General features: G+C 43.8%; 1 protein-coding gene across 4 annotated transcripts in view; it reads right to left on the bottom strand.

Annotated features, from left to right (window-relative positions):
- LOC126990644 (rap guanine nucleotide exchange factor 6-like) overlaps positions 1-13,721 on the bottom strand; it is a 127,415-nt gene that overhangs the window by 65,726 nt on the left and 47,968 nt on the right. For all 4 annotated transcript variants that reach the window (XM_050849334.1, XM_050849329.1, XM_050849325.1 and 1 more), the window contains exon 2: positions 12,323-12,450. In XM_050849334.1, coding sequence (XP_050705291.1) covers positions 12,323-12,450 — 128 coding nt within the window. The remainder of the gene's footprint in view (positions 1-12,322; positions 12,451-13,721) is intronic.

Raw genomic sequence — 13,721 nt, 5'->3', positions numbered from 1 at the left:
TTTCTTTCCATTGATCTTTTCTACGTATTTTCATTCCTTACTCTTGTTAACTTTGTTCCTCTCCTTTCCTTCCTTCCTTCCTCTTCCCCTTCCTCCCATCCTTTCTTTCCTTCCTCTCTTCCTTCTACACTCCTTCCCTCCCTCCCTACCTCTCTCCCTTCCTTCATTGCTTGCTTGCTTGCTTGCTTTCTTCCTATCTCCTTTTTTCCTCCCTTTCCACCCTCAGTCACTCCCTTTCTTCTTTCTAATCTCCCTCTTTCCATTCCCTCCTTCCTTCCTTCCTTCCTTCCTTCCTTCCTTTCTATTGCTCTTCTTTATTTTTCCAAACTTATTTTTGTCCCACCCTCTCTACCTCCCTCCCTCCATTCCCTCCTTCCTCCCTTCCTTCTATCCTTCCTTCCTTCCTTCCTTCCTTCCTCCAAAACCTTCCAAAATTCTCTGTTGTTACCTTTTATCAGATTTTTTTTTCTTTTGTTTTTTCTCAACTTAATTTTTACCTCCAAGTTTGTGGTGAGAACGGGAAGAAAGTTTGAGCATTAGAGGGATTGAAAAGAGAGAGAGAGAGAGAGAGAGAGAGAGGGAGAGAGAGAGAGAGAGAGAGAGAGAGAGAGAGAGAGAGAAGAAAGGATTAAAGGAGGAAAAGGAGGCAAGAAGAGAAATGGAAGGAAAAAAGGAAATAAATTATTGAAGGAAGGAAGGAAGGAAAAGAAAGAAAAAGAAAAGAAGGAAGGAAAGAAGGAAATAAGATAGAAAATACACCACGCTGAGAGACAGAGAGAGAGAGAGAGAGAGAGAGAGAGAGAGAGAACTAATAAACAAGAGAGAAACAAAAAACAAAGCAAAGAATAAACACAAAAAAAGCAAGAAAAAAAAACTATTACTATTATTATCACAGACGCACACATGCACAAACACACACACACACACACACACACACATACATTCAACTCTTCCCCCCCCCCCCACACACGCATACACAGAGACCCCCCCATACACAGATACCCCCCTATCCCCTCCCCCCTCACACACACACACACAGACAGATCCCCCCTCCGCCCCCCCTCCACACACACACACACACACACACACACACACACACACACACACACGCACACACACACGCTCCATCACGCCCAAGCCTAAGCCCAAAGAAAAGATTATAATGAGTCACAAGTTTGGGGAGATATTCCACGTAACTTTGATGACACGAAAAATCTCCGAGGGAAAGGAAGGGAAGAAGAAGGACTCAGAGAAGGACAAAAAATGCTTAAGTTTCCCCTAAAAAATGATGGTTGATGTATTTTCTTTAATAGCCTTTAATAGATAAATTAGAAGAAGAAAACGAAGGAAATTAATAGATCAAAGGGTATATTAGCTATTAAGATATGAGAGAGAGAGAGAGAGAGAGAGAGAGAGAGAGAGAGAAATAAACTCATGCAGAAACTTTCCTTAAATTAAACGTAGGAAGTAGGGAAGGGATCTCACTCCTCCTCCTCCTCCTCCTCCTCCTCCATGTCGAGCGACTAATGAAATCTTCTGCTCACCGACGAATCTCTCTCAAGCATAAAATTGGCAGCTACGTCTCTCTCTCTCTCTCTCTCTCTCTCTCTCTCTCTCTCTCTCTCTCTGTGTGTGTGTGTGTGTGTGTGTGTGTGTTTGAGGTGTTGGTTGAGAGAGAGAGAGAGAGAGAGAGAGAGAGAGAGAGAGAGAGAGAGAGAATAAAGAAAGGAAGAGAAGGAGGGAAATGGACAAGAGACAAGGAAAGGGAAGAAGGGGAAGGGGAGTGGGTGAGGGAAGGGGAGGAGAATGAAGGGGGAAGGGGAGGAGATGGGTGGAAAGGGTAGAGAGGGGAAGGGGAAGGAAGGGAAAGGCAAGAGAAGAGGGAAAATGAAGGGAAGGAAAGTGAAGGGGAAGGAAGAAGATAAAGTGAAGGAAGGGAAGGGAAGGGAAGGGAAGGGAGGACAGGGATGGGGAGAGGGAAGGGAAGATAAGGGGAGAGATGGAGGGAAGGGGAGGTAACAGGATTTTAAGGGGAATTAGAAAGGGGAGAAGAGGGAAGGGAAGAAATGGAAGGGAATGGGATGGGAAGGGAAAGGAAGGGAACGAGTGAAGGGGGAAAGGGAATGGGAAGAAGGAAGGGGGAAGGGAAATTGAAGTAAAAGACGGGGAGAGGAGAAGAGAAGGAAGAGGGGAAAAGGAAGGGAGAAAGGGAGACGGGAGAGAGAAGGGAAGAAGGGGGAGGGCAGAGAGGGAAGGGAAAGGGGAAAGAGGAGAGGAGAAACAGAAGGGAGACGAGAAGGAAAGGGAGGAGGAGCAGAGGGAAGGGGGGGTAAGGGGGGGAGAGGGAATTGAGAGAGAGGGTGAGAGGGAGTTAAAAGGTTTGTGATTTTTAGCGAGTTTGTTTGTGTTGATGTTTGGCGCTTTGATACACACACACACACACACACACACACACACACACACACACGCACGCACAGGTTAATGAAGGCAGCCCACCTTTAATATTGGTCATCACGCCACACCCACGCTCTCTCTCTCTCTCTCTCTCTCTCTCTCTCTCTCTCTCTCTCTCTCACCCTCCCCCTTCACCCTCTCTCTCTCTCCCTCCTCTCCCTCTCTCCTCCCCCTCTCCCTCCCTCACCCTCTCTCCCTCCCCCCTCTCACCCTCCCCCTTCTCCCTCCTCCCTCTCCCTCTCACCCTCTCTCTCTCCACCCACTCACTTTATTTCCATTCCCAACAGCGACACAATAACAAAAAACGAACGTGAACGGCCAAAGCTTAAAGCGTGAACGTGAACGGCGGATTGAACGTTCAGAACGGCCTCACTGAACGTTCGCAAGAGCCTCCTCGGGGAACGTAACATTACCAACGGCGCCGCGGGATTGAGTGCAGAAAAAAAAACAAGTGGGAGGATACGTGCATAATAGTGGCTTACACACACACACACACACACACACACACACACACACACACAGGGCGCCATCTGCTTTAATCTAAACGGCTGGGATGGGGTGTGGCAGAGTGTGTGTGTGTGTGTGTGTGTGTGTGTGTGTGTGTGTGTGTGTGGCAGGGTGAGAGAGAGAGAGAGAGAGAGAAGTAAGAAAGAAAAAGAATGAAAAAGAAAGAAAGAGAGGAGTGTATGTTTCTTTTTTCTCATTTTCTTCCTCCTTCTTTCTCTCTTCTCTCCATCTTCTGTTCCTCTCTCTCTCTCTCTCTCTCTCTCTCTCTCTCTCTCCATTTATCTAGCAATTTACAGTTCGTTCCATTCCTTCATTCTGTATTCATTCCCTGCTTCCCTCCTCTCTCTCTCTCTCTCTCTCACCATTACCAGCATCACCACCCTCACCACCACTACTCTCGAACTGATTATGTACCACCAGACCACCACCACCACCACCACCACCACCACCACCATCATCACCACCACCACCACCACTACCACCAACAACACTCCCATCACTACAACTATTACGACCACTTAAATTATGACCGTCAGAACCTTACTACTACTACAACTACTACTACTACGACTACTACTACTACTACTACCACGAACCTAACAATAAAATCGCCGTAATTCTTCATCTGAACCCACTCCCTCTCCTCCTCCTCCTCCTCCTCCTCCTCTCCTCCTCCTCCTCTCTCCTCCTCTTAAATCGCCAATTACTGAGTTAAATCATTTCTCGCTCCACACACACACACACACACACACAGAAAAACGTGACAAAGAAGAGAGAGAGAGAGAGAGAGAGAGAGAGAGAGAGAGAGAGAGAGAGAGAGAGACACGCCTTCAGTCCTTTCCCTCACTTCAATATAATTACTTAACAGCCGCCAGAGATGGATAGCACGTGTAATTTAGGCCTTTGTTAAGTCTACTTCTAAAGGCGATTACTGGGTAGACTTTTATTTAGCCTTTTCTTTATAGCCTTTTCTTCTTTTAGCCTTTTTTTTCTTCCTTTAATCGATTGTTGTTGTTTTCTTTTGCTTATTTTCGTGTTGTTGTTTTTATTGTTTCCTATTTTCCATCTTTTTCTTAGTTTCGTAGATTTTTCTTTTTCTTCTTTGTCTTATTCTTGTCATTTGTTTGTTGTTTTCTTTCTTTCTTTCTTCCTCTTCTTCTTTTTCTTCCTTATTTTATATTCTTTTCATTTTTATTCAATTTTTCTTATTTCTTTTCTTCTTATTTTCATTACTTTTATTTTTTATTTTTCTTTGTTTTCTTATTCCTCTTAAACACAGTGGAGTAACACACACACACACACACACACACACACAGGAACGAGAGAGAGAGAGAGAGAGAGAGAGAGAGAGAGAGAGAGAGAGACAAATTGGCGACTAATCTCTCTCTCTCTCGCTCTCTCTCTCTCTCTCTCTCTCTCTCTCTCTCTCTCTCTCTCTCTCTCATTTTCCCAACACCACCACCACCACCACCAGTAACACCACCACCACCACCAGTAACACCACCACCACCACCACAATCACCACCACCACCGACAGTTATCTTAGGTGAGGTTGGTTTTGGTTGTCAGTTTAGTTTGGTTGAGGTTGGTTAAGTTGGTTAGCAAGTTCGGTTGTTTTCGTTAGGTTAGGTTAGGTTAGTAGGAGAAAAACGAGTATATTAAAAAAAAACGAAAAGTAGGAAAAACGAGGAGGAAGAAGAAGAAGAGGAACAAGAAAAATAAGAAATAGAGAAAGGAAAATAAGAAAAGAAAAACTAAAGAAAAAACTTATCAGAAAAAAAGGAAATAACAAGAAGGAAACAACAAATATATAAAAGAGAAGTTTGATTGATTGCAAGAGGAAAGAGATCAAGGTTAGCTTAGGACAGATTAGAGTATGGTATGGCGGGGTAAGGTAAGGTTAGGTAAGGTAGGGTAGTGTAAATTAGGGTAATGTTAGTTGTTAGGTTAGAGTATGGCAAGGTAAGGTAAGGTAAGGTAAGGTAAGGTACGGTAAGGTAAGGTAAGGTGAGGTAAGGTAAGGTAAGGTAAGGTAAGGTAAGGTAAGGTGAGGTAAGGTAAGGTAGGGTAGCACAAGTTAGGGTAATGTTAATTTGAGTTAAGGAAAGGGAAGGTTAAGGAGGAGGAGGAGCTGGAGGAGGAGGAGGAGGAGGAGAAGGAGGAAGAGGAGGGAAGGGGGAAGAAGGAGGAGGAGGAGGAGGAGAGTTGGGGTCTTATGGAAAATATAAACTAGAAAAGATTTGAGAGGTTAAGTTATGTAAGAGGAGGAGGAGGAGGAGGAGGAGGAGGAGAAGAAGGAGGAGGAGGAGGAGGAGAGGAGGAGGAGAGGAGGAGGAGGAGGAGGAGGAGGCAAGTTTTATGAGGATAAGAAAAACAAGTAAACATTAATTATTATGGGTTCAAGGGAGAGAGAGAGAAATGTACTGTACTCGACTAGCTTGGTCCATTTATCTCTTATCTTATTTCCTCACTTCACAGAATGTTTACTTTTCTTACAGTAAAGGAAGGACCTGAAGAGACAAATAAACAAATAAACAGATAAATAAATAGATGGATAAAATAAAGCCTGTTAGTCATGTATAATACCTGTCCTTACATACCTGACACACTCTATGCAATGCCCTTAAGAATGCTTGAATTAACACTGCCTTAAGGAAATGTGTGTGAAAATAAAAGATGATATAGAATTTAATGAAGATATTTAAACACCTGTGAAGAAGAATTTTTCCCAGACAGGTGCCCAGGTGCTGATTGGAACCTGGCGGGGGTGTCCGATCAAGCACACCTGTTCACACACACACACACACACACACACACACACACACACACACACACACACACGAGGATGAATTACATGATCACTAGAAATACGACTTAAAACGACTTTCAACACATCAACACCACAACGCTAAATTATACACATCACCACCACCACCACCACCACTATCACCACCACCACCACCACCACCACCACCACCACCGTAAGACTCTTCAACACCACTATACAACCACTAATACCACTACCACTACTACTATTGTTACTGTTATTACTACTACTACTACAACAAAAACAACAACAACGAAAACAAAAACAAAACACACCATGACACACACACACACACACACACACACACACACACACACACACACACACGAGGTCACGTCAGCCCAGAGTGACATGTCGCCGGGTCATGTCGATCACAATTATACGCTCCGAGGACACACAAGCCAGCTGGGACGACCTCTCTCTCTCTCTCTCTCTCTCTCTCTCTCTCTAACACGTGATTTGGCGCTGTTCTTCCTTGCCATCTTCTTTTTCTTCCTTTATTTTCCTCCTTTTCTTTCTGCTTTCTTCCCTTCATTTTCTTCCTTTATTTATGAACGTAATATCCTTTTTTTCCTAATTTCTCTCTCCTTTCTTTTTTCTACTTTACACTTTTCCTCTGTGTCGTTAACTTAAACTTAATACTCCTTTTTCTTTCTTTCAAATTTCCTCCTCCTTCTCCTCCTCATCTTCCCCATCATCACTATCATTATCGTCTCCTCCTCCTCCTCCTCCTCCTCCCTCTTATACTGTGTCTCATTTTCAAGTCCCATTTTTTTTCTCCTCTCTCTCTCCCTTAATTCTTTTCATCCTTCGGCTCTGACATTACACCCCAGCTGCCTCCTCTTCCTCCTCCTCCTCCTCCTCCATTATCCCCTCCTCCTCTTCCTTCTCTTTCTCATCGATGTCTTCCTTCACTTCTTTTCCGACTCCTTTCTTTAATATCATATCTGCTATTTTCTCTATCCTCTCCTTAACCTCGTCTCCCACCTTTCCCAAACTCCCTTACTCTCCATCTATTTCCTACCCTTCCTTATCTCCCTCTCTTTAGTTTCCCCTGTTTTTATCTCCCTTTTTATCTCTTTCTCTGCTTCCCCATTTACGTCTGTTTTTTGTTTTTTTATACTCATGCAAATTCCACCTCTCCTAATGTCCTCCAGCTTCCCTTACATTCAGTCCACCGTCTCACACTAACTCCCAGTCACTCAATTCTCACACTTACTCCACAGTTAACAGTTACTCCACATTTCCACACTTACTCCAACAGTCACTCCACATCCTCGACATCTCTCACACTCCACACCTCTTCCCACAGTTACTCCACACTCTACTCAACCTCTCCCTCACTCCACATTCCCGAACTCCTTCCCAGTCACTCCACTCCACTCAACTCCGTTCCATCTCTTCCACGCTCATTCCCACAGTCATGCAACACTCCAACACTTACTCCCAGTCACTCCACACTCCACACGCCTTAACCAGTCTCTCCCTCCCCCTCATTCCTCCACCTCCCTTCCACCTGTCTTTGTAGCCTTGATAAATAAACGAAGAAAAATATGGAATAAAAAAACAAAGGGGATATATTAATGAATGAATTGTTGTTATTAATACTCTATAAAAGTGAGCGATAGCGAGAGAGAAAAAAAGGAAGAGAAGGAGAGGAAAAAATAACAGCATCAGATAACGTCATATTAATTATTATTGGAGGAAATAAATGGATTAAAAAGAGAAAGGGAAAAAAAGAAAAATAACTTAGCATTAATTGGTGGAAAGAAAATAAAAGAAAAAGGGAGGAAGGAAAAAACGCAATAACAGCAAAGAAAGGATAATTGAGGGAGGGAAAAGACAGGGAAAGAAAAAAAACAATAACAGGAAAAAGTAGGTAAGTTTGCATTTCTTGATTACAGGAAAAAAGAAAGAAAAAAAAATAACGTAACTTAACATTCACTATTGAAGGAAAGGAAAGAAGGAAAAGACTTAGCATTCACTATTGAAGGAAAGGAAAGAAGGAAAAGACTTAGCATTCACTATTGAAGGAAAGGAAAGAAGGAAAAGAAAGAAAAAAACTATCAGACAATTGTAGCTTCGCGTTGACCACTGAAGAAAGAAAAGAAAGAAAAAGGAAAGAAAAGAAAACAATAAAAGAAAATTGTAACTCTGCATTGACCACTGAAGAAAGAAAAGAAAGAAAAGGGAAAGAAAATAAAACAATAACGGAAAATTGTAGCTTCGCGTTAACCACTAAAGAAAAAAGAAAGAAAAAGTAAAGAAAATAAAACAATAAAAGAAAACTGTGACTTCTTATTAACCACTGAAAGAAGAAAGAAAAGGAAGAAAAAAAGAAAAACAACAACGACAATAAGTAATTTGGCATAAAGTATTGGAGGAAAAGAGAAGGAAAAAAAAAAAGATAAAAACAACAACAATAACAGCAACGGATTAATTATTGAGGGAAAAAAAGATAAACAAAAAACAACAACAAAAAAAAAAAAAAAGTGAGAGGCAAGCGCTTCATGAATTTCCAGACTGAATAAACTCCAGTATAAAAAAATATATATATATGAAAAAATAAAACATTGAATAATAATAAAGGAACACACACACACACACACACACACACACACACACACACACACACACACACACACACACACACACACACACGCATTTTGTACAGTTCCGCGGTGTACATGTTTATTATAAAGTTAGTCTCTCTCTCTCTCTCTCTCTCTCTCTCTCTCTCTCTCTCTCTCTCTCTCTCTCTCTCTCTCTCTCTCCATACAGTAAATGAAAAGCTGTTACAAGAAGAAAAAGAAGAAGAAAATGAAGAAAAGGCAAAAGGGAAAAAAAAGGTATAGAATAAAATTAGAAGCAAAATGACAAAAAAAAAAAAAAAAAAAAAAAAAAAAGAAACAGAAGAAGAAAAAAACAAAAGAAATCAAAGAAATAAACAGAAAATAGAAAATAATATAAAGGTACAAAGAAACAGAGGAAATAAAGGAACAGGAAGAACAAAGAGATGAAAACACACACAGCAGGAAGAGGAGGAAGAGGAGGAGGAGGAGGAGGAGGAGGAGGAGGAGGAGGAGAGGGTCTGGACATATGGAAGACAAGATTAATAAACAAGGGAATAATATGGAGGAAGGAACAGAGAGAGAGAGAGAGAGAGAGAGAGAGAGAGAGAGAGAGAGAGATTTACATAGATTTACATAGAAAATCAGACCACACAGACCCCATGGTCCAGACTTGGTGGTCTGTCCTTAAACCTAAGTGATTTTACATTAATCAGAAGACTCCAAAACGTTGCATTTCTACTCTAGTTGATATTAAGTTGAAGGAAGTGACGGTCGAGCTTATTTTTGAAGGAGTCAATCGTGTTACACTGGACCACTGATGATGGGAGCTTATTCCATTCTCGCACTACAACGTTGGTGAAGAAAGAGAGAGAGAGAGAGAGAGAGAGAGAGAGAGAGAGAATGTAATATAGAGTGTTTCCTGTGTAACATTCACGGACCAATGTACGCGAACGGTGTGTGTGTGTGTGTGTGTGTGTGTGTGTTCCCAATATACATGCATACATAATTATAAATTCTACTTGCTATGTTAAAAATCTCTCTCTCTCTCTCTCTCTCTCTCTCTCTCTCTCTCTCTCTCTCTCTCTCTCTCTCTCTCTCTCTCTCTCTCTCTTGAGCTAGAAGAGTCACCTACGACGCAAAGCTCTGGTACGGCGAGGCGAAAAAGACTAGATAAGAAAAATAATGAAGAAGAAATAAAAGAATAAGCGGATATATATATATTACTAGGGTCGTTGGCGAGTCCACACCAGAAGCTAAAGTTGGGGGCATACGCCGTAGCTGCGCGTGGCCTCGGTGCTCATCTCCGTAACACTGTCCCTTGAGCCTGTGGTGGGAGGGAGCCCAGTGCCACAGTTTACTCACCCCATGTTTCCCCAGCAACCATTTATCGACCAGCCCGTTAGGGAGGTTTCAGACAGGTATTGGCTAAGTGCCCGACATAATTTGAGACAGAACTGAAGCTACACTAAGGGTCGTATTGCAAGCTATCGCCGCCCAAGAACACATATTTGACAAGGCTTTCGTAGGAGTTGTGGGCATTTCCAGGGGTAGTTTTATGACCCCTGGTGGTAGTGTGAGTCTTCTTCTGTACCTTGAACCTGAAGAAACACTCATCATAACACGACTGACCCTCTCTTTGACCTTTAGAAACAGCTGATGTGAGAAGCGAAGTATCTTATAATACCAGCCTAAAAAACGTCTCATTAACTACTGAATAATCGTGGAAGGCCTAAAGAACGGAGGCCTATTAAACTTATTACTTATGGTTTTCATACAATTATTAGCTTAACACCCGAGAAAAATCAAATAAAGACCTGAATATACACTAAAGAACCCAATAGCTACTGACTAATCGAAGAAAGGATCAAGCAAGGTAGTCTCTCCAAGCTAGTATCACAAAGAGAATCAGCTTGGTCTCCCCTTAAAGCTATAACAGAAAACTGCCTCGGGACGGGACGGGAGAAAACGTGTCCAGTAAACGTTCAAATATTCAAGCCCACACTGAGCTATCGCGGCCAAGGCGGGGAGACGGACAGGCACGCGGATAGGGTGCCACAAACTGCTCCCCATACATTATATCTATCACCCCATCTACGTATAACACTCCCCAACCTGTTTTAACTCCCCAGCCTATCTTTAAACACCCCAAACTGCTCCCCTCCACAATATATCTATCACCCCAGGCCTGATAACACTCCCCAAAATGCTTTAACTCCCCAGCCTATCTTTAAACACCCCAAACTGCTCCCCTCCACAATATATCTATCACCCCAGGCCTGATAACACTCCCCAACCTGGTTTAACTCCCCAGCCTATCTTCATACACTCCAAACTGCTCCCCTCTACAGTATATCTATCACCCCAGGCCTGATAACACTCCCCAACCTGCTTTAACTCCCCAGCCTATCTTTAAACACCCCAAACTGCTCCCCTCTACAATATATCTATCACCCCAGGCCTGATAACACTTCCCAACCTAACTTCATACACCCCAAATTACTCCCCTCCACAGCATATAATCACCCCAGCACTGATAACACTCACCAGCCTTAAAGCTAACACCCCAACCTAAATGTATACACCCCAGTCTTACACAACACCCCAAAATGCTCCTCCACACAGTATACATATCACCCCAGGCCTCATAACACTCCCCAACCTTTAATTTAACACCCCAGCCTAGCACAACACCCCAAAATGCCTCCCCACATAGCATACATATCACCCCAGGCCTCATAACACTCCCCAACCTTTAATCTAACACCCCAGTCTAACATTACACCCCAAACTGCACCCCTACATAGCATATCTATCACCCCAGACCTGAATAACACCCCAACCTAAGATTTAACTCCCCCGCCTAACTTTATACACCCCAGTCTAACATTGCACCCCAAACTGCTCCCCCAAACTGCGTATCTATCACCCCAATGCAAATTAACACTCCCCAGATGCGAATAACACACTTCAGCTTTATACTAAACACCCCAACCTTACACTATACACCCCAGACTTGAATTATGCACCCCAGCTTAATATTACACCCCAAGCTCCTTCCACTCGACACCTCTAATCACCCCAATGACATATAACACACCCGAACTTTATAACTTACACCCCAGCCTAGCTTAACACCCCATACTTAGATTAAATACCCCGGTCTAACATTGCACACCTCAAAACTCCTTCCACTCGCTGTCTCATCAACCCAACCCTTCACACACACACACACACACACACACACACACACACAGGTCAAGTGATGGTCAAGGAGATAAGTCTTTTCTAGAGGTTGTGTTAATATTGCCATGGATAGTTTGATGAGCCTTGGGATATTTTGACAAGACTTCTGCGCCATGTACCAAGTCTGGTCATATTTAGTTTTTCCTTCAGTAATAACATGCTGAAAAAAAGTGTTCTGTATTGTTGTTATTGTTGTTATTGTTGATTTGTTGTTGTTATTTTATTGATGTATTGCGTGGTTGGTGAAGTTAATGAGTCCATCCTTTTTGTTGATGTTATTTGATATGATATTGAAGCACTCTGAAATAACCGTTGTGTGTGTTTGCGGTTTGCTTTTTGTCTAGTTTCTCTCTCTCTCTCTCTCTCTCTCTCTCTCTCTCTCTCTCTCTCTCTCTCTCTCTCTCTCTCTCTCTCTCTCTCTCTCTCTCTCTCTCTCTTCCTTCCCTTCTTTCTCTACTTTCTTTGTTTCTTAATTTTTTTTTTCCCTTCTTTCCTTCTCTTACTTGTTTTATTCTCTCTCTCTCTCTCTCTCTCTCTCTCTCTCTCTCTCTCTCTCTCTCTCTCTCTCTCTCTCTCTCTCTCTCTCTCTCTCTCTCTCTCCATCACACACACACACACACACACACACACTCATGCACCCAATCAATCACTCACCCCCCCACACACACACACTCATGCACCCAATCACTCACCCCCCCACACACACACACACACTCACCAGTAGAGGATGTCATTGGCGTAGTGGACCTGGTATCGTACGCTGCGACACAGAGCACGCAGCGCCGGCTCCCGTAGCCAACACAACGCCTCCATGCCCCGTAGACACCCGTAGATCAGGTCCAGCTCCTGTAGAGGGGAGAAAAAGGGGTGTTAGAGAGGTGTCTGATGGGGGAGAAGGGGGAGACAGAGGGGGAGTTAGATGGTTATTTAGACAATTGTTTAAACGGTTGTGACAGGGAGGAAAGAGAAAAAAAAAAAAGAGAATGAGAGAGAGAGAGAGAGAGAGAGAGAGAGAGAGAGAGAGAGAGAGAGAGAGAGAGAGAGAGAGAGAGAGAGAGAGAGAGAAGTGTAGACACAGACGCAGCGTCTGTACTCTCCCTTATCTCAGAATCTCTCTGTGTCTCACACCCCAAACAAGACCACCTAACCCTTGCTACCCACGCCTTCCTACACCTCCCCACGCCCACTCACATCTCCTTACTCCTCTCTACGCCCATACCCACAACTGCCCACCCCTCCCCACGCCTCCCCTACCCTACCCACCTTTTTTTCCAATGTCTTCCTATTTTTCCCTATACCTTCCAATATCTCCCAAAAGCCCATTCACATCTCCCCACACCTTCCATCTCCTCCCCTTCCCATGCCTTCTCCACACATCTCCCCCCCCCCCCCTTCACCCCCACCACCACCACCACACCTCCCACCCACAATGAATCCACGCCCTCTCAAACAACAGCACGCCTTCCCACACCGACGTACATGCATACTCCCCCACTCCCTCCAACACCTCCTCTACCCCCTTCAACACCTTCCTCCCAACCGCCTCCACATCCCTGCACCCTCTCCCTCATCCAACCACAACCATTAACGCCCCCTCCCCCCCCCACCCCACCCCCTGTAACCTTCCCTTTCCCCACGTCTTTCTGCCTCTCCCCCCTTCCTCCTCCTCCTCCTCCCCCTTGGTAAATAAACACAGTGGAGTCCCTTAAATAACAGGAGATAAGGGGGAATATACGAAGGGAGGGGAAGGGGGTGAAGAGTGAGGGGGGAGAGAGAGAAGGGTGAAGGGGATAAGGAAGGGAGGATGAGGGTGAGCAAAGGGGGAAGGGTGATGAGTAAGGGAGATGAGAGAAAGAGGGGAGAAGAGGAGATGAGGGAGAGAAGAGGGAGAGGAGGAGAGAGAGAGAGAGAGAGAGAGAGGAGAGAGAGAGAGAGAGAGAGAGAGAGAGAGAGAGAGAGAGAGAGAGAGAGAGAGAGAGAGAGAGAGAGAGAGAGAATGGATAAAAGAGGAAAGATAAGTGAGGAAGGAAGCAGAGAAGAAGGGGATGAGAGAAAATAAAAATGTAGCAATATATTATGAGGAAGAGAGGAGAGGAAGAGACATGTGTGAGGGAGAG

The sequence above is a fragment of the Eriocheir sinensis genome, chromosome 6 (genome assembly GCF_024679095.1).
Source record: "Eriocheir sinensis breed Jianghai 21 chromosome 6, ASM2467909v1, whole genome shotgun sequence".
Classification (NCBI taxonomy): Eukaryota; Metazoa; Arthropoda; class Malacostraca; order Decapoda; family Varunidae; genus Eriocheir; species Eriocheir sinensis.
This window is presented reverse-complemented; position numbering and strand designations above follow the sequence as displayed.